The sequence below is a fragment of the Eschscholzia californica genome, unplaced genomic scaffold, assembly GCF_041429995.1.
Source record: "Eschscholzia californica isolate CP2 unplaced genomic scaffold, dmEscCali1.0.p SCAF_2, whole genome shotgun sequence".
Lineage (NCBI taxonomy): Eukaryota > Viridiplantae > Streptophyta > Magnoliopsida > Ranunculales > Papaveraceae > Eschscholzia > Eschscholzia californica.
The window spans coordinates 2436166-2461085 of record NW_028238309.1 but is presented as its reverse complement, the minus strand read 5'-3'; the positions used below and the strand labels follow the sequence as shown (position 1 = coordinate 2461085).

Below are 24920 nucleotides of genomic sequence, written 5' to 3'. Positions count from 1 at the left end.
ATCTAGGTTGAATTTTGATCAGGTACATGGACGTTTGAATCTGGATCAGATAGATGTGCAGAATTTAGAGAGAAAATATTTTGCCGCACTATAAACTCCGACCAAGATTTCTACTGAGTTAGTGGTCCTATCGATGATAACTTCGTATCAGTATTGGCCATTTGTCAAGGTAATATTACACTTGTCAATTTTAATGACACCATGACATGTGGGAGCCATAGGTGATGGTGGTCCTGACTCCTGAGTTTATCAGCCACTAATAATATCTTCTTTAATAGATCTTCTTTTTAGATTTATAATAAAATATTTGTTTCCACCAATCAAGATACTTCTAAGTTCTATCTACTCTATCCTGAGTCAGACGCCAAAGATGGTTTCCAAGTGGATCAGAAACCGCCAATGGTATTCCAAAACCAGGTTTAGGTATGGGCTAATACCACCAATTTGCTCAATAGCCCATAGTTCCAGAACTTTCTAGTTCTTTCTACTCTCCAATAATGGAGTCTTGAGAATCAAAATTTAAAATTTTAAGAAGCTTAAGAACTTCCAATTATATATAAATCAAACTCTTTACTTTCATTATCTAGTTCTTTCTTGTTCTGGTTTTTAGTACAAAAAATCTGGAACCCTAATTAGTTTAACTACCTACCTAAAACAGCAAAACTATCTTACTTGTTATTCCTTCATTCATGAACCCTTTTGCTTCTTTTTTCATAAACTTTTTCAGTTTGTCTTTTGAACTCTCATCAAATTTCCTCTGTTTCAGTAATTTACTCAAAAGGGTTCAAATAATTTCTTAGTATTTCTAATTGGATATACCCTTTTTATCTAACTTGTTTGATTTTCATCTTGAAGAGAATTGTGGGTTTGTTCTCACAACCCATTTGGATTAGTTGTTTAGTTCTTCTGCTAGAACTGTTGTTAGTTAAGCTTGGCACCATTTTTAAAGCCAATTTGTTCATCAATACTTGTGAATTTAATCTCTCATACTATACAATTGAGCTTTTAGATTCAAAGAATGAATCCATTGGTACCTGTGAAAGAAGAGTTTCCTGGGTTAAGTTCATCCATGATTTCTCTTCCCCAACCAATTGAGGGATTACATGACCCAGGTCCTCCTCCATTTCTAACAAAAACTTTTGATATGGTTGATAACCCATCTACAGATCATATTGTTTCTTGGAGTAGAAGAAGCAATAGCTTTGTTGTTTGGGATCCTCATACATTCTCAATGGATCTTCTTCCTAGATACTTCAAGCACAATAACTTCTCCAGCTTTGTTAGGCAACTCAATACTTATGTAAGTCTCTTACTTTCATTTGAGATTTTATTTATCTATATTTGATTTTGAAGATGATTCTAGTTGAATTTCATTTTGTTTCATATTAAAGTTTGGATTTTTATTTTCTTATCTTCTTCAAGCACATTGAAATCAGTATTAAATCCCATTGCTCTTGTGGTTGATTGGTCGTTCTATTGTTGATGGTTTTGGTACATATCATTGCAAACATGTTAAAATGCCCTAGTTGATGTTTTAATGCTTCTATCTTTTTTGGGTTTCTTGTTTTTTCAGTAGAGTTCTCAAATTTAAAGGAAGTTCTTGTTCGATGATTTAGTGAAGGTTGGTGAATTTTGCTTTTATGAAGTTTAATTTTAGTACTATATTCTTAAGGTTTCGAGTTTTGTGGGTTTAGGGATTTAGAAAGGTTGATCCAGATAGATGGGAATTTGCCAATGAAGGGTTTCTAAGAGGGCATAAACATCTTCTGAAGAACATTAGAAGGAGAAAAGCATCTTCTTTTGTTCCTAGTCAACAACAACCATTGGGTGCTTGTGTTGAAGTTGGGCGGTTCGGAGGATTAGACGTAGAAGTCGACCGGTTGAGAAGAGATAAGCAAGTTTTAATGGTGGAATTAGTGAAGCTAAGGCAGCAACAACAGAACACCAGAGACTACCTTCAATCTATGGAGGAAAGACTTCAAGGAACTGAGCAGAAACAACAACAGATGATGAATTTTTTAGCAAAAGCAATGCAGAATCCAACTTTTATCCAACAGTTGGTGGAACAGAAGGAAAGAAGGAAGGAACTTGAAGATGCAATTACTAGAAAAAGAAGAAGGCCAATCAATCAAGGGACTAATAATGTTGATTTCGGACAGTCGAGCCATAGTTTTGGAGAAGATAACAACATTAAGATTGAGTTACAGCATTTTGGCTTCGAAGTCTCTGAACTAGAGACACTTGCATTGGAGATACAAGGACTGAATCAAGTAGGAAGGGAGCAAGAAGAAGCAAAAGGAGAAGAACAACAACAACTCAGACATGAAGATAAAGAACTAAATGATAGGTTTTGGGAAGAGCTTCTGAATGAGAAAATCGGGGAAGAAGACTTTGAGGTAACAGAAGATGAAGATGTGAATGATTTAGCAGATCAATTGGGCTACTTGGGTTCTAGCCCAAAGGAAAGAAAATGAAAATTTTCTAGTTGAATTGAACTATATATTGGGTGACTTAATTTCTGTCTTGTTTTTTATTGGATTGTCCTCATAAGTGTCTTGTTGTGTTTAAATAGCTGAATTTAGTTTCGAATATCACATTTGTGTTTGCTTTCACAGGAACAGTTCAAAGATCATCTGATATGCAAAAAGAGACTAAGCAAGACTACAGTGTAATGCTTCGAATAACTTGTTTCTTAATGGCTAACTGTCTATTTCCATTGTTGTTTACTAGTGTTCTACTTTCTGATAAACATTTCTTGTCTCCTCTCTCTCTATCTATTTTATTTAGCAGATTGCAGCTATTCATTGCTCGGAAGAGCTTAAAGAATACAAAGCTTTATTTAGGTTCTTGAAATTTCTCACTTCTCTTGCATAATAACTCAAATAGTTTAATGTTTCGCTTACATGATTTGTAGATTTCGTAGCATCATCTGCTTGAGCAGATTGCAGCTACCACTCTCTCTCTCTCCCTCTCTCTCCTTTCTATATATCGGTATATGTATACATGTATATACGTATGTATATATAGACCTAGCAGATTGCAGCCATCGGGCATGATGAATCTTCATTTACATAAGTCTGTATGATGGATTGTTTACTGCAGCTACCCATTGTTCTCTCTCTCTATATATATAATTTAGCAGATTACGGCTACCCATTACTAAGAAGGGCTTAAGTAGTTCAAAAAGATTTGATTTAGGTTGTTGGACTTCTCGTCTATCTTGCATACTGGTTCCTCTTTTAGTTAATCGTTTGATGGCTTGTTTTCGTGAATCAGATGGTTGACAGTTAGCAGTTTGCAGCTACTCGTCTCTCTATCTATCTTTGCAGGATGCAGCTATCTGTTGCTCAAAAGAGCTTAAAGAATTGAACAATTTGGTTTAGGTTGTTAAAAGTTCTCACTTCTCATGCATAATACGTCGTTTTTCAGTTTGGATGTTTGATGTTCTGTTTATGTTAATGTAGATATTTTAGCATCAGATGGTTGACACTTGATGATAAGAGATGGTTCTGAAGCTCATAAAGATTTCAGATTTCTTCTAACGGGTACACGGTTCTTGTTTCATTTATGTTTTCTTTAAATGGCGGTCGGTGCATATCTGAAGTTATAGTCACATGCATATTATGGTACTCCTTTTTCGTTGTTTTCTTCATAGTTCTCATAGCACAGTCTAGGATAGAGCATTCTCCTAGGTACGATTCTCTTTAAATTCTTCTAGAAAGGTTCTGCTGCTGCAATCTCTCTTCAAGAGGAAGTGATGTGTTTAATTCTCATATTATCTGATTCCAAATACTCAGGATATAGTGGGGACGGTGGAAGATATAGTGTTCTCAGCCAAATGTTACGTGTTCCATTGGAGTCGCAACATCACTAGGGTTAAATTTAGATCGTTTTCGGATATAGTGGGGAATTGGGGGGGCGTTTATCTTGTCGCTGTAATCGCGCGTTGTGGGTTTATTTCTCGCTTTGCTGCGTTTTGTTAGTTTTCTTTTTCGTCTTTTTTCCTTGGCGTCCCTCTCGCCTTCTGCCCTTTGGGCGTGTACATTCTTTTCCCTTTCTTCTTCTTATTTCAATCATTATTCAAAAAAAAAAAAAATACTCAGGATATGCAGAAATAAGTTGGGGTTAGGAAGAACTCCAACTCAGATTTAGTGAAGTCTGCTCACTCTTCCAAGAGGCGCCTTTAATGCTTATCTTAGAACATTAGTGCGATAGACATGGATGCGTAACTGCAGGATCCATTAGAAATTTGAAGCTCTGAATTTTTATAGACGAAGTGATTGAGAGAATCGTCATTGACATCAAAAGGCCTAATCTTTAGGAGGGTAAGGAAATCGCTTACAATTACTCTTCCTTGTGCCATCTATTGTGATTGAGATTCTGTAGTTGTCACGGCCGACTTGTGTTCAGCATGGTGGTAGAACCTGCCAGGCTAGACAGGTGGATGTTCTGTATTCCAGAGTTAGATAATTTCAGGTTCTTTAGATAGACAATAAGTTGCATGTGTTGGTTGGTCGGCTTTGACCTTGTTATAAAAAGATTTGTGCAGGTCACATATCATAATAGGTAAGGACATTTGGTCTAGTTGTTTATTTTTTCGATTGGAAACGAGAAACCTCTGCAAGACTTCAATGAGAGGAAGTTAGAGAGAGACCTAGCGAGAGGCTGATTGAAACGAGAGAGCTCTGCAAGTCTTTCATGAGAGAAAAACCTAGTGAGAGTTCTCTGATGGAAATGAAAACCCCTGCAAAGCTTCCATGAGTGAGAATTAGAGAGAGACCTAGTGAGAGGTTTCTGATGGAAATGAGAGACCTCTGTAAGTCTTCCGCGAGAGAGCTGAGAGAGAAATGATGGTTTCAGATGAAGTGAAGAAACGAAGAAGAATCTATAAGTTTCTTCAATTTCCTGTAAATTCTTTTTGTAACTATATTCTTTTATGGTTCAAGCTTCAAAGTATAGCTCGTTTTTAAATTGGATGATGATGAAGATGACTGCAGATTTATCACTTTCTTCAGTTTCTAAGTCTCTCTCTCTCTCTCTCTCTTTCATATTTGTCTCGATATGTATATCTCTTCCTCTCTCGGACCTGTATGTGTTTGTGTTTCTTTGTCTCTCTATATGTTTTGTGTAGAGAGATTTTCCACTCTGTTTTTGTTAATCTTTTTGTTATATTTTGGGATGTTTGACCCAAAACTTGGCCTGGCCAAAGCCTTACCTGTTGCTAATTAGTACCCATGGCGGGCTTTCTTGAAGGGAATGTTTTTTCTTTGGGTCGAATGCTTCCACTAAGCCGAGTGGTCCTTGACATGAGTTATCGGAAACATCGATTACTAAGTTTAGCAGTTTTTGACCTAAGCTATCTGAAACACCAGAGCACGGACCAGAGGTGCCCACGGAAGTCGGAGTCATATCCCATTTCCACCCTATGGCCGACGGTGCACTCAAAATCTCGAAAGATGGTATCTTACTCGAAGATGCTGCGGAATCATACTTCTTTCTCCAAATTACTCACTAATGTTCTGTTCTCACTTAAATTACTTCTTAGTGTAGTGTAGGCTCCGGTAACTCCGGAGCATCACCTCTTCGGATATCGGTTTATAAACTGATTTAACTTAAAGATTGCGAAAGAATGGAGCAAGAACTTGGAGGGAGATAGAGAGAGCAAACCATTGACGTTGTAGTAGAATAATGGAGCTTGATCCATTCACGTAAAGAGGGGAAATGATTGTTCAAATGTGGTCGATGAACATTGATCGTATGGATATGTACATTTTCATTGACAATGCAGGTGCGGATATAATTCTTCAAATATGTTATATAATTGTTAAGTTCCCTGTAAATGGAAGTTTACAGAGAGAAAAATAACACAATTTCAGCAAGGAAAAATATAGAATTTTATTTTTGGTTATTTTTTTTTGTTGAGAAATTTATTTTATTTTTGGTTATGGCACTATTTTGTTTCCGGATTGGACCGGAAAATCGAAACAATTCTGTCATGGACCTGAACAGTGATTTTTGTTTAGGGCCAGGGAAAACATGAGTATGCTAACTTTTTTTTTGTTGAAAGAGAGTATGCTCACTTGCCCGTCAAGAATACCTCGGAACCCTAATTTAAGCCGCAGGGCAACTCAGCATCAACTAAAATGCACTATAGCGAATGCTAGTCTGTGCCTCAGCGCACTTTAGCAACGGGTAGCTTGCGCTTCCGCAAAATTTAGCCTATTGTGTTTTAACTTTTAAGCCGTGCACTTTTTAGTCATCGCTATTTTGCTACTGCGTATTTTAGTATTGGGTGCGGCTAAAGGCCCCCGACGAAAATGCGGTAGGCTTTCGGATTACACACAAATTGGGATTTTGGGCCCTGCATTATATAGCATGCGCTTTGGGCGGCCACCCATTTCAGCTGCCTAATGTATTGCCTTTCACGGTTTGAACAGTCATAAAACTTACGGGCTATTTGAAATTAAGGACCTAACTAGAAAACCTTTGTGTACTCATACTTCGACCCGGTTAGAACTTGTGAAACTATTTTCTCAATTTTGAAGCCGAAAATGTTTAAACCCATATTTCGAACGGACTAGGTTGTGAGCTCTCAAACAGAGCGAGCACTCCGCCTTCTCGAGTTGAGTGGTTACTAAGAGTTTCTTTCTATGTATTTGTCCGGTTCAATATAATCTATTATATGACTAGGTCGGGCATATTTGAGTCATTAGTTAAACATTTTCACTATCATCATGGAAACATTGATCTAGTCCTTGGACCTTAGTCTAGTTAGGAAGGTCATGATGGAATATTATGTTGGGGGACATATAAGCATTTATCAGGGCATTTTTTCTATAAAAGTTCCCGCTTAAATTTTGAATTTTGAAATATTTGCATTTGTCTGTGTCAACGTGTCGAAAGAAACTTGTATTTATCAGTTTCAAACACGCGTCAGAGTAATTCAGAGTCTCAGTATTCTTCATTATCTTTGAAATACTTCATCACAAATGGCATTTAACTGGCGATATTTACAAGAAAGAAGAGGCTATTTAGAACTAAAATAGAGATATATCATTCTTCTTTTGACAAATACCTAGACTTCAAAGGGAGAAAAAGATGAAGATTTCGTGAAGAATATTGAAGGAAAGGGCTTGCAAAGGTTTAAGAAACGAAGATCTGCCACCAACAAAGCTGAAAGGGGATTTTTCGTGAACGAAAACAGAGGATCGTCATCTGCAAACGTTTAATTTATAGGTAAACATCAAACTAAAACCATTTTTTTTTATTAACGTTTCTTTCATTCTAATTGAGGAAAATATATTAAGTTTTTCCCTAGAATAACTCGATCAATCTATAGAACAACTAAATCATTGAGGTTAACCATTTGGAAATTTGAATGAAATTACAAAAAAAATATGGAGCCAAGAGGAAGCTAGTCACAAACTATGGGTCAAAAAGAAAATAACCTTTTGTTTTTGGATATCATTGCTCTAATCCTTGGACCTTAGTCTAGTTATGAAGGTCTTGGTGTATTTATGTTGCGGGACATATAAGCATTTATTAAGATTTTTTTCTAAAAAAATACCGCTTAAATTTTGAAATTTGAAATAGCTGCATCTGTCGAACCGTGTCAAAAGTAAACTTGTGTTTATCAGTTTCAAACACTTAACAGAGTAATTTTGAATCTCGATATTCTTTATTATCTTTGAAATACTTTATCATGAATGGTATTTAACCGGCGATGTTTACAAGAAAGAAGAAGCTACTTATAACTAAAATAGAGATATATCATTCTTCTTTTGAGAAATACCTAGTCTAGCAACTTGAAAAGGGCAAACAATGAAGATTCCTTGAATAGTGTTTTGATAGGAAAGGGCTTGCATAGGCAAACAAAGATCTGCCACCAACAAAGCGGAAAGGAGATTTTTCATGAACGAAAACAGAAGATCGCCATCTGCAAACGTTCAATTTACAGGTAAACATCAAACTAATTAAAACCGAATTATTTATTAAAATTTCTCTCGTTCTAATTGGGAAAATATTTTTCCCTAGAATAACTCAATCAATCTACAGAACAACTAAATCATTGAGGGTTAACCACTTGGGAATTTGAATGAAAATACTCACATTGGATTCTAGAGGATTTAGTTGAGGTTAAAGCATCCTTTTAAGTCAATTGTTAAGAGGAAAGTGTTGCCATGTCAAGGGCACGCATGCCCTTTAGAATCCGGTCCACCACTTAAAGTGTCAATCTTACCCTTATCTATGCTATAAGTGATTATACTAATATTACATGAGATTCTTAAACTATCATAGTGGGTAAAAATGGTAATTTGACTCTACTACATAGCTCCTCAAGGCTTTGAGTTTGGTTTTGGAATAAAAAAAAGGAAAAGAGAAAAGAAGGGACCTTCCAAATTCGTTATGGTGGGGTTAAGATAGGGCACTTTTATGAACCTAGGGTGAAAAGAGAATAATAACAAAAGAAAGATAAAATCATATAGCTTGTAAGAATCAATAAAATGTACTAACATTTTTTGGTTATTCATTTCATTTAATTTCTATATATTCTCATTTTCTTGAGATATCATAGGGATAGGTAATGAATTAAAAAATTACCAATAATTGGTACCAGACAAATTTTTTTTGTACAACCGAAAAGGCGTATTGTGGCTCCAATTTATTGGACTATATCGAAATACATAAAGGAGTTAAATTGATTTTCCTTCCGTGCTTCACGTCTACTTTCTTGCTCTTTTCTTTTTGTTTGCCGGTAAAACACACTCCTTTTCTCTTAGAAGATTGTAGGTAGATCTGCTTCGAACTCAATCTACCGACAACTCTCGCACAATCGAATAACTTACAAAGAATTTTTATTACAAAATTACTAAAAGAAGTTTAGAGATATAAGCAAAGAGAGTAGATAGAGAAAGTGGGAAGGGAAGTACTTCAAAAAAAAAAAACTAGCTAATAAAGATGAAAGAAGTCAATCACTAAATAAATGATGTTGTTTGTGGGTTTTAAAAAAGATTACAAAGTTAGTTTGTAGAGGCTTTTACATAGACTATATATATGCCTTTACCACCATAGCTTTTTAAGCTTCTTCTTCTACTACTACTATTACTAACCTCTCTAGTAAACAACTCCTTTTAATATTATCCTATTCAAATCAAGGTCCTTTTAGGGTTTGGGTGTTTTATAGTAACAAAGAACAAAGATAAGACAGAAAGTGCTTACCTCATAGAGTGAGAAAAAGAAACTATTAAAAAAAAATATTGTTAACTTAAGAAGGAGGTGGGGTTTGTATTCTTGGTGGTCTTAACTTTAGGTCTTCCTCATCCATATCTCTCTTTTATTTTTAACAGAGTTCTTCACCTTTTTTTTTCCTCTGTTTGGGTTTCTTTTATTTTTATTGTTTTTCTCATCTTTGACATATTGTGAAATCCGGCCCGCCCGACGCCCGACGCCCGCCCATGGTGGGTTTTTGTTAGGAATTTTTTTTGTTTTGTCCAGTCTGAGCCCGCCTGTCAAGTCTACTGTTCAAAGATATTATTTACCTGTAACGTTCGAACCCAGACCAGAGGTACCTATGGGCGTCCGAGCCCACCTGCCAAGTTTACTGTTCTTTGGTATTAGCTACCGGAACGCCCGAATCCAGACCAGAAGTACCCATGGGCACGCGAGCCGGCCCGATACCCATTCCCTACTCATGTTCACCTTATAAGTCTGAATTTATAATCATTAACTTGTAGTCACATAAAAGCACACACCATTTCTCCAACACTAAGTAGTTTACTGAAATTGTCTCTGTTTTACGAATCCACTTTAGTTGATACACTTATAGTTTTTCATCCATAGTTGTTAATGGTAGAGACTAGAGAGAGAGAGAGAGAGAGAAACTCACAAATACATGTTTAATAATTGAATAGTGGGGGGATGATGATATTCATGTGTTCATTTTAAATCTTTATTTTAGAGAGAGAAAGAAAGAGAGTTCTAATTTGTGCATGCAGAAGTAGACAGACAAGAAATCCAGAAACAGATAGTGACCCTTTAGTTGGAGAATCATCCAGGCAATTATCATCATCATCATCTCTTCACGAGATTAATTTGCTTTTTTCTTCCCCACCCATTGAATTATACCTTTCTGTCACACTGAACCATCTCTCTGCCATCTGTTTTAGGTCTATAGTACTTATAGTACTCAAACAACAGCAGCAGCAGCTGGAAGTATTCAAATTCATCCCTCTGTTTTTTTGTATTTAACCTTAATAACCATCTCTAGCCAGCCACCTTTTAGTTTTAGTTTTAGTTTTAGAGAGAGAGAAAGAGGTGATAGAAAGAAACAAGAAATACCCATTGTGTAATTGATAATAACTTTTGTTTTGATTTGTTCTTTGTTTGTTTGGGCAGTAGTCATGTTTCCTGAAGCTTTATCCAATAACTCAACTTCTTTATCTGAAGAAGAAGACATTAGTGGTGGTGGTTCTTCTGCTACTAAATTCCAAAACCTAACTTGTTTTAATAACCCCACCACCATCTTCTCATCACCTACTACTACTACTATATCTCCTCCTCTTCCTCCTCCTGAATCCCATCATCATCAGCAACAAGAGCAGCAAAAGATCAAAAGAAAAAGAAACCTCCCTGGTAACCCAGGTATATATACTTTCAACCTATCTAATAAAACCCTAGCTAGAGTTTTCTTCTAGCTAGCTAGCTAGCTAGGGTTCTTGATTTATTCCTGTTTATTATCTCTCTGTTAAAGGGAACAAGAAAAACCAGGCAGACTCTGTGCTTAAGTGGATTGCTATGATTAACACTTCTTGTTATCCTGATCCCTGAAGTGCGAATCACGAGAAACCACATAAGATTTCTGCTAGAGTCTGCACAGTTTTTCTTGTTCCCTAACATTATATTTGTGTTTAATCTGATTAATTTTTGTGCTAATGGTGTGATTTAGACCCAGATGCTGAAGTGATTGCTTTATCACCAAAATATCTATTAGCTACAAATAGATTTGTTTGTGAGATCTGCAACAAGGGTTTTCAAAGAGATCAAAATCTTCAGCTTCATAGGAGAGGTCATAACTTACCATGGAAGTTGAAACAGAAGAGCACTACTGATAAGAAAAGAGTCTATGTTTGTCCTGAGGTTTCATGTGTTCATCATGATCCTTCTAGAGCACTTGGTGACCTAACAGGAATCAAGAAACACTTTGGTAGAAAACATGGTGAAAAGAAATGGAAGTGTGAGAAATGTGCAAGGAAATATGCAGTTCAATCTGATTGGAAAGCTCATCTTAAAACTTGTGGGACTAAAGAATATAGATGTGACTGTGGATCTCTTTTCTCTAGGTAACCATCTCTCTCTCTCTCTTTCTCACTCACTAAAATGGTCCTTTTTGGTATGTTTGTTTGTCTCTCTAACATTGGGATTCTTTCGTTAGTTTTTGTGTGTCTCTTAGCACTTAGGTTTTTCATTCTTTGGACTCTAATGACTTGAAGGAGTCAGTAGTCTTCTGTTTTCTTGTTTGAATGAGGGTCTTATTTATGGTTCTAGTACACAAGAATAGTAAGCTTCCATGAATAATTAAGGAAAATGAGACTCTGCCCCGCCATTATTCCGGTTGAATCTCGGCCAGTGGAATACTGGCCGAACAGACTATCACTCTTGAATAATAAAGACTATATACTATACCTACTCATGGAATAAATTGCCCTAAAAATCTTAATTGTTGTTTTGCCTAACTCTTATTTAGATAGAACATTTGTAGAACTTTATGTGATTTAATGGCTACCTATTAATTTTTTGCCTAGTTCAAAATTAGCTCCAAATTGATAATTATATAAGTTTTGAACACTACCCATTACTTATTATCTACTATTTTCATGCAAGGCTAGGTTTTCTCTTTCTCTTGATTTTGTTTGTTTTTTAATGTATTTTTGTGTTTGTTTCTTTTTGGTACTTAGTAATGAAAGGAATGCCTGCAATCTCAAGAAAAATGATGAATCTCTGAATTTGTCTACTGAAAAAGTGATACCAAAATAAGATGTTTTTGTATTCTTGTTTTTGGAGTTTTCATGTTTCATAATATGCTAAGTGAGACTATGTATTATATCTCATGATGCAAGCTATCTAGCTATGAGATACTCATTACTTGGATTTGTATCTCTCTAGCTCTAGCTACAACTTTATTAGGTCTGAAAAAGAAAATATAGTAGTGATTAAAATCTTGGGGATTTGAAAATTTATACCCTAGATTTCATACAAGATTTCTAAAAGACACTTTACACATAATAGGATAGTGCCCCATTTGTATTTTAGGGTTCAAAATTCATGGTTCCATCCATACCCAATTACCCATTACTTTTTTGCATGCATAACCCCACTTACCCCTCTCTCTCTCTCTCTCTCTATTTCGATTACAACAAGTTAAATAGGTTTTTTGTCTAGAGTCTGTCTAATTTTTCTTGTTCTCTGTAATTATTTTCAACGTATACTAATTTGTTTCTTAATTAATGTGATTAATTACAGGAAGGATAGCTTCATTACCCACAGAGCCTTTTGTGATGCATTGGCAGAGGAGAGTGCAAGACTTTCCTCTAACCCTAATCTTAACTTGACACCAACAAACCCTACTCCAACATCAACAGATCATCATCATCTTCACCACCCTCTCTCTCTCCCTCTCCATAGTTTCAACAGACAGCACTTACAAAACCCACCACCTTCATCATCTTCTCTATTCTTCTCCTTCACTACTACTTCTACTATCCACCAACACCAAGAAAACATCTTCCCTCTCTTAAACCCAACTCCATTACCACCACCCATATCTCTTCTATCATCATGGAAACCCCCATCTCATGAAAACCCTCCTCATCATCAAAACCCTCATCATAATCAAAACCATAATACCCCAACAACACCTATCTCTTCTTACTTTCATGAATCACCACCACCCAACTTTCTCATTGACCAGACAAATCATTCTGTATTGCCAAACCCTAATGCATCTCCTCACATGTCAGCTACTGCTCTACTCCAAAAAGCTGCTTCTGTTGGTTCAGCTTCCATATCAACAACAAGACCTAGTCAAACTCAGTCAGTAGGTCATATGACTACAGCCCCTCAATCTCTGAACGAGTTAACTGGACCACTGAGTCAAATGGGTGGACCGGATCAGTACCTAGGGTTTACTGCATCATCATCTGCAGGTACTAATAATCAGTCAACATGGCAGAAAGATGACCATCTCACTAGAGACTTCTTGGGCCTGGCAGAAGGGGATCATCAACATCATCATGGCGGTGCTGGCGACGGCGGTAGTGGGAGGAATGGCGGTGACGGCGACGACAACGGGGGTGGAGGTAATGTGAGCCAGAGAGGTTGGTCCACTGGTGGAGTAGATTTCAGAACCTATGACCATGACCACTCTCTGTTGAAGCAGCCACAACCATCAGCATTTGGATTTGCTAGTACATGGGGAGATTGTTGAACCAAGGGCTATAAAGGTAAATTTCCATAAAATTCAAAAATGACAAACAAATCCCTGGAGGTGTTTGAATTTCCTTTATCACCCTTTTTTTGAAGACAGTATTTTCTTCTTGATATAAATTAGGGTTTTCTCTTGATAGCTGAGGCTAGGGCAAGATTAGTTTACTTTCATATGGAAACTTCTTTTATTTTGTTTGGGATCTATTGATGGATTTTTAATTGGAAATTTTAGTTAGTTGATGAATATCGTGTGTTTGTTTGTGGTGTATATAGTAATTTTATGTGGTAATGAAGGTCAAAGTAGGAAAAGTGAAGAAAGTAGGAGTCTTATCTAATAATGACAAAAGTGTAACCCTAAAGCAAATAGAGTAAGACTAGGAAAGTGACGTAAGCACGTTGGTGATGATGTTTCATTGGGATTGACGAATCTACCCTTTTTTAGAAGGCAAAGGTAACACACCGCCCAAAATCATCCTTGCTAGCTCAATTCTTTAGGTCTCTCTATATGACTTGAGAATTATCCATTGGAGGAGGATGATTTACATTGATATATTAAAGATTGAATGGTGATAATTTGTCCCGAAAAATAAACATCCATTAAGAAAGAGAAAGAAGGGATCAAATCCGACACACGTTAGATTGTGACGGTATTTAAATCACAGATTTTTTGAGTAGACACAAGTTTGGTCACGCCTTGCCAGCTATATAAACAACAACTATGTTACTAGCTTCCTAACAACAAAACCTTTAATAAACTTATATAGAATAAACTCGCCTATGATATCCTTGATAACACTAGCATTTGACATAGGTCATCACCTCAAAATGTAAGGAATTTGAATTGAGAAGAATACATAGTATAAAATACCACACCATAGGCCCCATTCTAGGGAGAGATATGTAAAAGCAAAGATAAGTCAATGTTGAAAATTGTGTTTGTGTTCTTGTGGTCCGAGGACTTAGTGGTAGGCTTGCAGCTATTTTAGAGAGAGAGAGAGAGAGTGTGAGAGAGAGAGTGTGTGGAAAATAAGAAAGAAGAAAGAAGGAAAAAGAAAAAAAAGAAGAAGAATTGTCAACGGATCTAATAAAGATGCTTAGGAAACCTTGGGATAATCAAAATAATAACAAACTCTCTCTCAAGTGGTTTTTTTATCTTTCTTTTTTGTTTTGGCTACTATTACAGTACTACTACACCTTTCTTAAATTCTGTGCATTAAAACTAGTAATTACCCCACACGGGGGCAGGCTTAGTTTTGGTAGCCCCTCCTCCTCCTCAATTCCTACTTACACCCCCCCACTTACATTTATTATTCAAACTTTACTCCTTTTCCATTTTTACCCATTTCTCATTTCCTTGAAAACAAGAACACAATTCTTTCAACAATTACCATAGCCATAGTACATTCATGCTCTCGAGGGGTGAGCAAAAAGGGATTGGACCGACTAAATTGAAATGACAAAACTAAACCGTTTAGATAGACCTTTTTGAACTGAACAAAATATTGTTCGACTCTGCTTGCCTACTTGGCAAGAAAGTCACTCGACTCAAACTGATTTGACTTCATAAGCGGACTTCATAAGCATTATTTCTTTCTTTAGAATATTTTAACTAGTATATCTATGCTTCTCTAAAAATCGAGATTTCCAAGTACAAAATTGAAAAGAGCCAAGAGGTCGGTTGGTTCAATTCGACCTAAAATAGTCGAAACCCGACCACTGTTTACCCCCTATTCATGACAACAGGTTAATACGCCCACAATAAAAGACCAAAAGCCAAACCACAATCCTCAAGCCTAGTTTGTTTAAATTTGAAGACTGTTGAATAAAAAAATTAGGTTACCACAAAAGGTTTATCTAAAAAAGAAGTTACTAGAAAAGCTAGGCGCTTCGTGCTTATTTAACTTATAACCATCGCAAATGAACTCAAAATCAATTAAATCAGCTATTCAAACAAGTCATAGAGAAAACAAACATTTTGAATCTTACCATTCAAGTTGGTCAATTTGAATTAAGACACCACCTCAATGTAAGGACTAGGTTTTACTAGTTACTTCTCATTCTCATGGAATGAAAAGGAATCATAGAAGGAGCTTAAAAAGTGGTCTCAAAGATTAAAAAAAAAAAAAAGGAAAAACTCAATATGAATATTCATAATATAAAGATGGTGGGAGAGGATATAGAGAGAGGGAGAGGACATGACCTAGGGATTAATGAAAGTTAAGGTTTAGGGTTAATGGAAGGGATATCCATCCCAAGCTTTTAGAAAGTATTGCAGATTAAGGTACACAATACATGCCATTTGCCTCTTAAAAAAGACTGCATCTCTTTTTATCTCTCTCTCTCTAACCCACACACAACCAGACAAACTAAAAGTTCTTCCTTGGGTCTCCCAAAAAAACACTTATCAAAGTAATTTTAAGATGAAATGGGAATCTCATTTCTCCATAAAAATAAAAAAAATTCAGTCCCCCCCAACTATATTCTCTTTTCACTCATTTTCTTCTCTTCCAAAGTTCAAATGCCTAATAATCACCAAACTTTTACTTTTCTTTCTTATGCTTTTTCTCTTTGATCTTACCCACTTAGCTTGCAAATTCCTCATCTGAAGTACAAACATCCTTTCATTCATAACCATCCAACTATTTTACCATACCCATTTAGTTACTATCACACCATAGCTTTTCACTTCCCATTCTCGAAAAATATTCTATCTATTCTTCTTCCCCCTGTAAAACAAAATAATCATTATCAACATCGAATATAAGTTCTTATCAACACTAAGTTTGGTTAGAGTTTAAACAAATTTAGTGTGCTTTAGTCATATTTCTGAATGTTTTCTGTTTGATTAGTGCGTCTCACTCGTCTGAATGACTTACTCGGACTGATCTCAAGTCTATTTGAGTCAAACGTAAAATGTTTCTTAATTAAGATATGAAATAACTTGAAATGACTAGTGTGTCGATAAGCCATAACTAGAACAGATCAAGCGAAAAAACGACTCAGATTTAGACAACCCGAAAAAACAAACCACTACCTTAAAATGAGTAAAGAATTAGACCAGTTGTAAGAAGACAGTGGATGGGAAGGGCAAATTTTCCTATGTGGGTCAAGACAAGGTGCATAAAACAACAGGTAGTAGAAACAAAAGCCTGACAAAATATATCATAATTCAGATAATTGAAGAGAAAGTATGAACAAGTATTGTCCTATAATAATAAGTAGGTTAAAGAATTCAGTGAGATAATCATTATGCTTCTTCATAAATTTGGAATAGAAATTTGCAGGTTTTACTACAGACAAAGACAAGACATCTGTGATTTGAGAATTCTACTTTTAAATCAGTGAAGAACAAATTTAGGGTAGTGTAATCCACTTCAGAAAGATAAGATACCTCACAACTTTAGTCCTTCAAAATTTACTCCTATGTACTTGTCCAATACATTCTTGAATGCCTGTAAAATAACCAAATTTATTGTTTGACAGAGGAGGTATCTTAGCCAATTTCAATAACAAATTAACAGTACCATGTATTTCCAATTACTCGATGGATATGGACTTATATCTACTTTATCGTGCAGTTTTAATGACGAACTTTAATTATCCATATCCATAAACAAGCATATCAATTCTAAATTGTGTAAGAGATGGAAACACGGATAGAAATTCAATCAGTAACGGATGACAAACATAATAGGTTACTTCCTTGATACACCTACGTAAAATTGCCACAGGTACGGGTGTTATTGAATATTTATATCAGAAAACGCGACAAGGAATAGCATACGACAACCTAATATTATCCAATACAAGGCAGAGCGAGACACAACATTTAGTGTCTTAGTAATTATGTCATTTATTTACTTATAATTCTTTTTGTAGCAACTATTGCTGTTTTATACAACAACGATGACATTAACCTAGGGGTAGTATTTTATGATCCAAAGACTCAAAAGTCCAAACATGAATTTTTGCAAAGCATACAGAGGATGTATATACAAAAATTCATATTTTATCCATTGAAGTTACCACAAGAAAAGCCCGAGGATTCATGCTGCACCAACAAGAAAGTTACTGAGGCGGTGCCTCGATGCGTAAAATTCGATATTTTTTTTTGGCTAAAGACAATGACATCAATTATGAAAAAGCATAGTGTAACAAATTTTTCTACTTTACTACCATAGTATAAAGTCTTAAGTGTTACCAAAAAACTCAAAAATAACAGTGAAAAGTCTACCACCATAGCATAACAAGTACCCTTAGCCTAAAATATGTCCGCCACGTCCATTTTTAAAACATGGACGTAAGAGACAGTATCACTGTTTTTTTCAAGGCCTAACGATGCTAAAAAGGAGTATCCGTGTTATGTAGCTTGATACATTGGAAAAACAAGAAACAGTAATACTAAACTAGAAGCAAGTGTGCGTAAGAGAAATAAGCGGGTCTCAATTCATATTGTAATCAAAACCCCAAAAATGTACAAACCGGAGTATTTTGTACTCAAGCTCGTACATTGCAAGCAGAGCTTTAACCTCTTTTTTAGGGTTCACTTAGATGACTAACCCCGTTAAGAAAATCAGAGTCTAACCGATAAAAACTAAGCTCTTACTTGGTATTCTGTAAAAAAATCAGGACGTACAATCTGGGATGGATTATTGATTATTGAAACTCAATATTTTGATATGAAATCATATGAGAATTAGCCTTTTTATTGGTACTCATTGTTTCAATTTTATAATACAACATCCCGTAGAGCAGAACTATTGATCTAAAGACGGGACAGCTTATGCATGAAATTTATTTGGATAAAAAGATGCAGATTTTAATCTTTCATGATACTATGGGACAGTTGAATAATTGAGCAAGCATTCACCTGTTGTGCAAATGACTCTTTGCCATTCAGAATTGCATTCATAGCAGCAAATTGGTCATCAAATACACCATAAACAGTCTGGTAAAATTCATCCCTAGAACAAAAATAATAAATGAGATATAATTTTTATTGAATATATGTAACTCGGGAACCAAAACGATAGAGTAAAAGGTTTCTTATATACCGATCTTCTTTCTTTGTCTGTTCATCTATCTCATCAAACTTCCGTGTCAGGACTTCCGCCGCTACTGGTGAAAGCATGTGCAAAATCAGAGCCTCCAGTGTTCTCGGAAAGTTATGCTGAGAGAAAAGATGACCTCAATTAGTATTCCGCTACAGAACGCACTTTAACCCAGAAATCTCTTCGATAAATAAACTTGTAAGCTCTTTAAGTGTTCAGCCTAAGGATGGAATGCTTCTAAAGTGGAAAATAAAGATCTTCAATAAAAAGACATGCATTTCTAAGTTTTATGTGTCTCGACGTACTGCCATTGCCAGCAAGACACTCTGAAGTTGAAGAGGCTTGAGAGTCCAAATGACATTAGCAACTGCATCATCTTCCAAGCAAAAGGAATTAGCTGCAGCATTCTTTCTGCATTCACCTTCTGCATTGTCCGGGTGATTTTGTTCACTTCCACCAACAACCTTCACACCATCATGAACTAAAGAAACAAGTCCATGGAGAGCTTGGAGGGTAATAGGATCCATCTCATGCATCATAGCCTTGTGCTTTTGGTTAATCCCATATTCATTGCCAAATGCTGGGTCACTTTCTTCACGGCCTGCAAAAAGAATACAAGGTATCTACATATTTCTCACGAGTCCGTATTAGACGGATATTTCTTACGTGAAGATAGACAGCTGATTTTGTTTTATTATTAATCACAAAAGTAATGGCACGTGCACTATCAAAGTGACCTTGCTGTAAGCCACTTTGGCAAGAGACGTCCTCCTTCAAGTTCCTGTTATCCATTGATCTCGGATATAACATTTGATCCTGTCCTATATCCAGAAGAAGAAACCTTCATCACATGCTCAAGCCTCAAACACACAAAAGAATTATTGATAAAGGAAGAGGTTTTTCTGAATTGGTATGTGAATCTATGCATCACAACAATTTCAAACTTAGTTTTAACTCAATCAAACTCTGCAATTGTAAAGGCTATAGATATTACATTACGTGCTGTAGTATCCATTTCTAAGTCCTTCCATGATAATGTATATTATGAAGTCATGGCATATGACAAACACAACAGATCATAATGTGTGCTTTTGTGTGCGTGTGTGCATGACAGTGTCTCGATGTTAGATGTCATTCTGCAAGATACATAATCTTTTTACTCATATCACATGTTAAGTGTCGTTCTTCCAAGATACATAATACGAGATACATAATTAAATACCATTTGGCTCAAATTTATGTAGTGTATTTTACCAAAATATCTGACTAGTTAGAATTTGCGTACCATTTCCTTGTTTACCAGTCTTCATACATCAGGATTTGAGAAGCAATTGTAACATAAAAAGAAGAAATATAAAAAAGAAAGAGTCAATTCTACTATATATACGCACTCTCAATTATTCAAGTAACTTGTAATAATGGTGAAAAGAAATTTTTAACTTATTATTAAAAACATAATAAAATAAACAAAAATGATAAAGAAACCTTCTCATAATCACGCGAAGATAATATGCATCCATGTGTTCCTGCATACTAGACATCATGCTAGACCTCCACCAAAAGTTAACAGCAATAGTTAAATCATCACTATCCACTTGGTGAAACCTGTCACAAGAATCACAAAAGAAACCTCTAGTGAATCAACAGTCTAACACGACCAATCAATGTACTGAAAAAATTATCAGACGTGGAATGATCTTATATGCCACAGGGAGGAAAACTAATTCATGGTGCTGAAAAGATTCAAAGAGTGTTAGTTCAAGTATCAATAGCAAAAACCGATAGTTTTATAGGCTAACCAAATAGGTGCCGAGTAAGGGCAAATCCATATTCACATTTGCTAAGAACAGACACCCTAAGAGTGCTACAGCTTTACATCAGAAGAATTCTACAGTCTTATGTGTTAACCTACTCGCCGTACTCCCTAGAAGCAAAGCCTTATTCAATAGAACTCACTTAATAGCACAATATGCAAGGTTCTTCCTTCTTGTAGTTCCAATTCAGATTAATTAAGATTAAGACTATTATTCACTCGGTTAGAGCCATGAGAACATAAGTGACATATCAAATTGATTAGTTAGATGCTTTCATGCAGATATGAGAAATTTGCGGGTCTTACAGAGTTTTTTTTTGTTATTTTGTTGAGTTTAATTAAAATATTTTGTTCTCTGAAGCTTACTCTTCTCTAACCTTTTCTATAATCCTTGCAAGGCTATAAAGTTTTTAGTGATTGAAGAAACTCAAGTATCAGGCACGATAGCTTTAACATAATTCTTACAAAAGAGAAAGGCAAACAAAAATAATCAATATGAAAAACTCCAGATTCTAAAAGATTGAAAGTAGAGGAATATATATTCTTACCAGCCCTCGGGAATGAAAAGTGCATCACCTGCATGAAGAATCACTTTCTGAGAGTACATCATTGAATGCTTAGCTCTTGAATGAATTGAAAAATCTGGTTTTTCTAGATCAACGGAACTACCAAAAGAAAAAGAAAAACACACATCACAGTTTTTAGTTAAGTATCAGTTTTACTGTTTCAAATACCTAGGTATCTTTAACTAAAATAAAACAATCTCCAAGATATAGAACTACTTTCAATCTTTTAGAATCTTCTTGTCTCAACGCAACATACCTATGATTTGAAGCCTCCCCGTATATAGGCATAGGATATAATGATGGAACTGCAGAAGGAGGCCACAGAACAACTGCAAATGAACATGTAGGAATATGTATAATATGAACACTTACCAAGGCTTGTCTGATAAAACAATGCTAAAATCTATCATATAGACTTCGAAAATTTAGACATCAAACGAATGTTCGTTACTTCGACTGGGTGCAAATATTCGAGATTTACCCTCTTAGTTTTCACCACCTTTTATGACCTATAGCTGATATTAAATAACAGCCAGAAATTGTTATCCATTTCCTCATGACGGATCTCGAGCATGAAATGTAGTTTAACCTTCAAGAACTGTGAAACGCTTGGTAACATGTTATTACTCCTTTTGTATATTTTGTGTATCAGACAATCCAACACTCGTATTGGATACTCAAGTCACTTCAATAAGTATAATGTGAGATTTTCTATGTATATCTTGTCTTAACTTGCACAAAACTGTGTGAGAACCATAAACTACATATATGTTCATACCAGCGTATACTGATGTCTCCTTACGTATGTTAATCGTTTATGTAGGACCAAAATAATTTTATATGGAAGTTTATAAAGAGAAAACGTGTATCATACAGAAGCAACAAAAATGAGCCTTGTGCTGTTATTCCAAGTTAGTGGAAACGATTGAGGTCCGATGCTTCAAATTAATACTGAACATATTAAACAAATAAGTTTTTTTCAAGATGAAGCAATCACAACTCAAATAATAAACTACTACGACGAGTAATGCCCATACCTTGTTTGCATCCAGCAACTACACATAGTAGATTATTATCTGGATCATAGTGAGTACTAGATCTTGATTTTGCAGTATTCATCCATAAGTTGATAGAAGTTAATGCTTTACCCTCAAGAATTTTGGGCTGTTTTAAGAAACAAAGGGTAACTCAATAAAATTACATTTCAAAGTGAGTGGTCAGCTCAATGGTAATAGTCTCCTCATGAAATAGAGAAAACAAACTCAAAACCAGTGTCAAACCATTTGAATATCTTGTTTCAAAGTTTCCAACTGAGACTTCTCTGTATTCTCCACATTCAGAATCGGGACCTGCAAGATGAAATATAATCAAGTTCATACGTGATACATACTTATGGAATCAAATACGATATCTGTTGATTGCATGAAAGAAGAATTACAATAATAAATTCGTTTAGATATAATAAAACTAAGCAATTCTGAAGTACCCAGTGAAGAGTGATGATCATACATGGGAGACCAAATTTTGCATATGACACTTTTATCTAGCAAAACAGTTTGAAGTATTTGAAGTCATTGAAAGTTAATATAGAGGAAGGTTTTAGGCTTAACAAGTCTATTTGTAAATCTTCTTTCGGCATAAGATAGTACTTCATCAGAAATAATTCAGACATTATTGTCCCCAGTATTTCCTAATTTCTACGTCAATCAAATTTCTAGGTCTAAAGTTGACATGACTTTTTCCTACAGTAATTACAAATCTCAAGTTCTAGATTCATCAATTATAGATACAGACTAGGATTTTGTGTAAAACCTCATACAAATGAATACCAAAAGCAAGAAGTACAAAGTCACTACCTGTGCTAAATAAACTTGATCAGGAGAAGCCACACAGGCTTCATCTGCTGATGCCTTTGTCAGCTCAATACATTCTGGGTCAACACAAACACGACTACCATCATCTGAATTTTGGAGACGTTTGCAACAAGTGATGAAGGTGGAGAAGGGTAACGGTACCTACAATAGATAAACGTGACTAGTGTGTTATACAGAAGACCTGGTGTATCTAACGAATAAACATTTCTCGTAAGCAATACGTCAAACCAATTGAATGTAAGTTATTACTCTTTCGTGACTTCTAAGATCTCCATAGAAGACAGGCGCAGACCTAGACAACATAGCCTCCACAATAGACGATCCTACTCGTTCCTGAAATACCCATGCAAATTATCAAAATGTCACCGTGAAATGAAACATCAAACAAAATAATGCGCTCCGAATCTGCAAAACTCCTGTTAATCCATATGTTAGTATAAGGTCTATTTGAATTTTCTTTTCCTTCCCAGAATCCTGGGAATGTCTAGGGTTAGAACTTTTTTCGCGGGCTTTATGAACTAAATATAAGCAGTAGACCTTCGCATTTGCATGATACTACAAATTATTCTGCACAGAAGGTATTATGGCCATAGTTTTGTGAATGGGTACTTCTCATTAAGCAAAAATATCATTTCTTACTACAAAGGAACAAACAAAAAACATCAAACTAGGGTTTAAAACGATACCTATTGACATATTGAGTTGATACAGTCCTTACTATGTAAACCCTAATTTTCTCATAACAAAATGAAAGTAGTTTGAAGCAAGACCTGTAAATAGTCGAGACCGCCATTAGAAGGATTCCATTTAGAGAATGCTTCCCAGTCATTGATACATCCATGGAAAACCTAAAATTAGAAAAAAAAAAAAAAAAAAAGAACACAAATCAAAAACAGGAGGTAGAATTACACTTTGCTACAGAGAGAAAGGAAGAAAAAAAATTAGGGAATTGAGAATACCGCAGGAACATTTCGAGATTCGATCTTGGAAATGAAATCAGAAGAGAGAGGAATTTCATCGAATTGAAGAACGCAAATAGGGTTTTCAAATGATTTCATTGTATTCTTCTCCATTTTTTTCAACTTCTTTAGGAAATTTAAAGACGTCTTTGGTGATTTTATAGGCAGGTCATAGATGCCATTGACTTTGGTCAATAGATTTGGACTCTAATTGGCTTAAGGCATACTCTCTTTTGACATTTCACGATGTCGATATCTGGAATGATTAGTGGATTCCTAATCAACCACCCCTAATAGTCAACAACCACAATTCTCCGCATATTACAGTGTTTTAATTGATTCAGAATAACAATTGGGATGATACCTTACTTGGTTACTCTCTTCCATCTTCGATTCTAACATAGTTAATCTTATTAAAACTATTCATTGTTGAAGCAGGATGAAAATATTAAATGGGCGCTTACGAAATCGAGTAACTTAATGTCAGTTCGATGTGCATCAGATGATGAAAGAGAATATCCCTGATAACCATAGTGCGATCAACTAGAGTTTTATTTGGAACATTAATACTATCCTGAGAATTTCACTCTTCCTATGGAAGTGTTGTACGGAGAGCTTACCGGTTCGTCATCGTATTGGCAAATATGTTGGCAACATCTTGAATTGCACTTACTGTCATGAAGTTGAAACTCAGGTAACGCTTTACTTCATTGCACTTTTGCTAGAAATATTTGGTTCAACTTTAATATTCAGTCGAATAATATTGTATCTTTAAAGGAATGGATCACGTCTTGGAACGATACCCATCATCACGATAACAATCTATACACGCTTTATGCAATTATTTTGTGGTTTATTTGGAAAGCTCGTTGTGACCATTGTTTCTAACAACATAACATTTCTCCTATGCAGGTTATCAACCAGATTTTGGAATTTCTCAAGACTACTGTTCATAAAGTTACTAAAAATCCTCAAGTGAAAGTGGTGCATCTTTTACTAAAACTAATGAAATTGCTGGACTTAGTTGCATAATTCACAACCAAAAAACTCAACCGTAAATACAAAGGCAACCACCATCAGATCAAGAAACGTGGAAGAATGTGAAACCAACCTATTTTTATGGGAACCGAATGGGTTTCTGTCATCAATGTTAAATTTCATACATGTATTTTTTG

At 35.4% G+C, this 24920-nt stretch overlaps 3 protein-coding genes and 1 long non-coding RNA gene across 9 annotated transcripts; 2 read left to right on the top strand and 2 right to left on the bottom strand.

Moving 5' to 3' along the window:
* The first annotated feature begins 349 nt into the window (after positions 1 to 349).
* On the top strand, positions 350 to 5903 carry LOC147555216 (heat stress transcription factor A-6b-like). 3 transcript variants are annotated; one of them, XR_015234707.1, is made up of 6 exons: positions 468 to 1300; positions 1695 to 2668; positions 2791 to 2843; positions 3277 to 3383; positions 3465 to 3545; positions 5556 to 5903. XR_015234707.1 is itself a non-coding variant. In XM_086661955.1 (3 exons), exons 2-3 carry the CDS (start codon positions 1232 to 1234, stop codon positions 2472 to 2474), a joined length of 849 nt encoding a protein of 282 aa, XP_086518081.1. In that variant the 5' UTR covers positions 350 to 423; positions 1167 to 1231; the 3' UTR covers positions 2475 to 2601. The 3 variants fall into 3 exon arrangements, 2 of the variants coding, with proteins under 2 accessions (XP_086518081.1, XP_086518080.1); XM_086661955.1 differs by lacking the exons at positions 2791 to 2843; positions 3277 to 3383; positions 3465 to 3545; positions 5556 to 5903 and adding an exon at positions 350 to 423 and having other exon boundaries at positions 1167 to 1300; positions 1695 to 2601; XM_086661954.1 differs by lacking the exons at positions 2791 to 2843; positions 3277 to 3383; positions 3465 to 3545; positions 5556 to 5903 and having other exon boundaries at positions 1695 to 2726.
* Positions 3275 to 5820, bottom strand: LOC147555217 (uncharacterized). Its single transcript, XR_015234709.1, has 2 exons — positions 4100 to 5820; positions 3275 to 3792 (listed from the first exon to the last, which is right to left on the bottom strand). It is a non-coding gene; the product is annotated as an uncharacterized LOC147555217 (long non-coding RNA).
* A 1176-nt stretch (positions 5904 to 7079) lies between the features above and the next one.
* LOC147555215 (protein indeterminate-domain 12-like) lies at positions 7080 to 13726 on the top strand. Of its 2 annotated transcripts, none has more exons than XM_086661950.1 (5): positions 7080 to 7236; positions 7852 to 7957; positions 10396 to 10641; positions 10946 to 11339; positions 12520 to 13726. In XM_086661950.1, the coding sequence occupies exons 2-5, from the start codon at positions 7912 to 7914 to the stop codon at positions 13481 to 13483; spliced, it is 1650 nt and encodes a 549-aa protein (XP_086518076.1). In that variant the 5' UTR covers positions 7080 to 7236; positions 7852 to 7911; the 3' UTR covers positions 13484 to 13726. The 2 variants fall into 2 exon arrangements, with proteins under 2 accessions (XP_086518076.1, XP_086518075.1); XM_086661949.1 differs by having other exon boundaries at positions 7841 to 7957.
* Positions 13727 to 15705: 1979 nt separating this feature from the next.
* LOC147555214 (lysine-specific demethylase JMJ31-like) lies at positions 15706 to 23869 on the bottom strand. Of its 3 annotated transcripts, none has more exons than XM_086661951.1 (16): positions 23746 to 23869; positions 23557 to 23634; positions 23036 to 23119; positions 22769 to 22927; positions 22193 to 22261; positions 21950 to 22076; positions 21169 to 21241; positions 20895 to 21011; positions 20019 to 20138; positions 19819 to 19837; positions 19271 to 19349; positions 18839 to 19134; positions 18537 to 18652; positions 18353 to 18446; positions 16874 to 16934; positions 15706 to 16208 (listed from the first exon to the last, which is right to left on the bottom strand). In XM_086661951.1, exons 1-15 carry the CDS (start codon positions 23857 to 23859, stop codon positions 16875 to 16877), a joined length of 1605 nt encoding a protein of 534 aa, XP_086518077.1. In that variant the 5' UTR covers positions 23860 to 23869; the 3' UTR covers positions 15706 to 16208; position 16874. The 3 variants fall into 3 exon arrangements, with proteins under 3 accessions (XP_086518077.1, XP_086518079.1, XP_086518078.1); XM_086661953.1 differs by having other exon boundaries at positions 21169 to 21217; XM_086661952.1 differs by lacking the exon at positions 15706 to 16208 and having other exon boundaries at positions 16674 to 16934.
* Positions 23870 to 24920: the final 1051 nt, after the last annotated feature.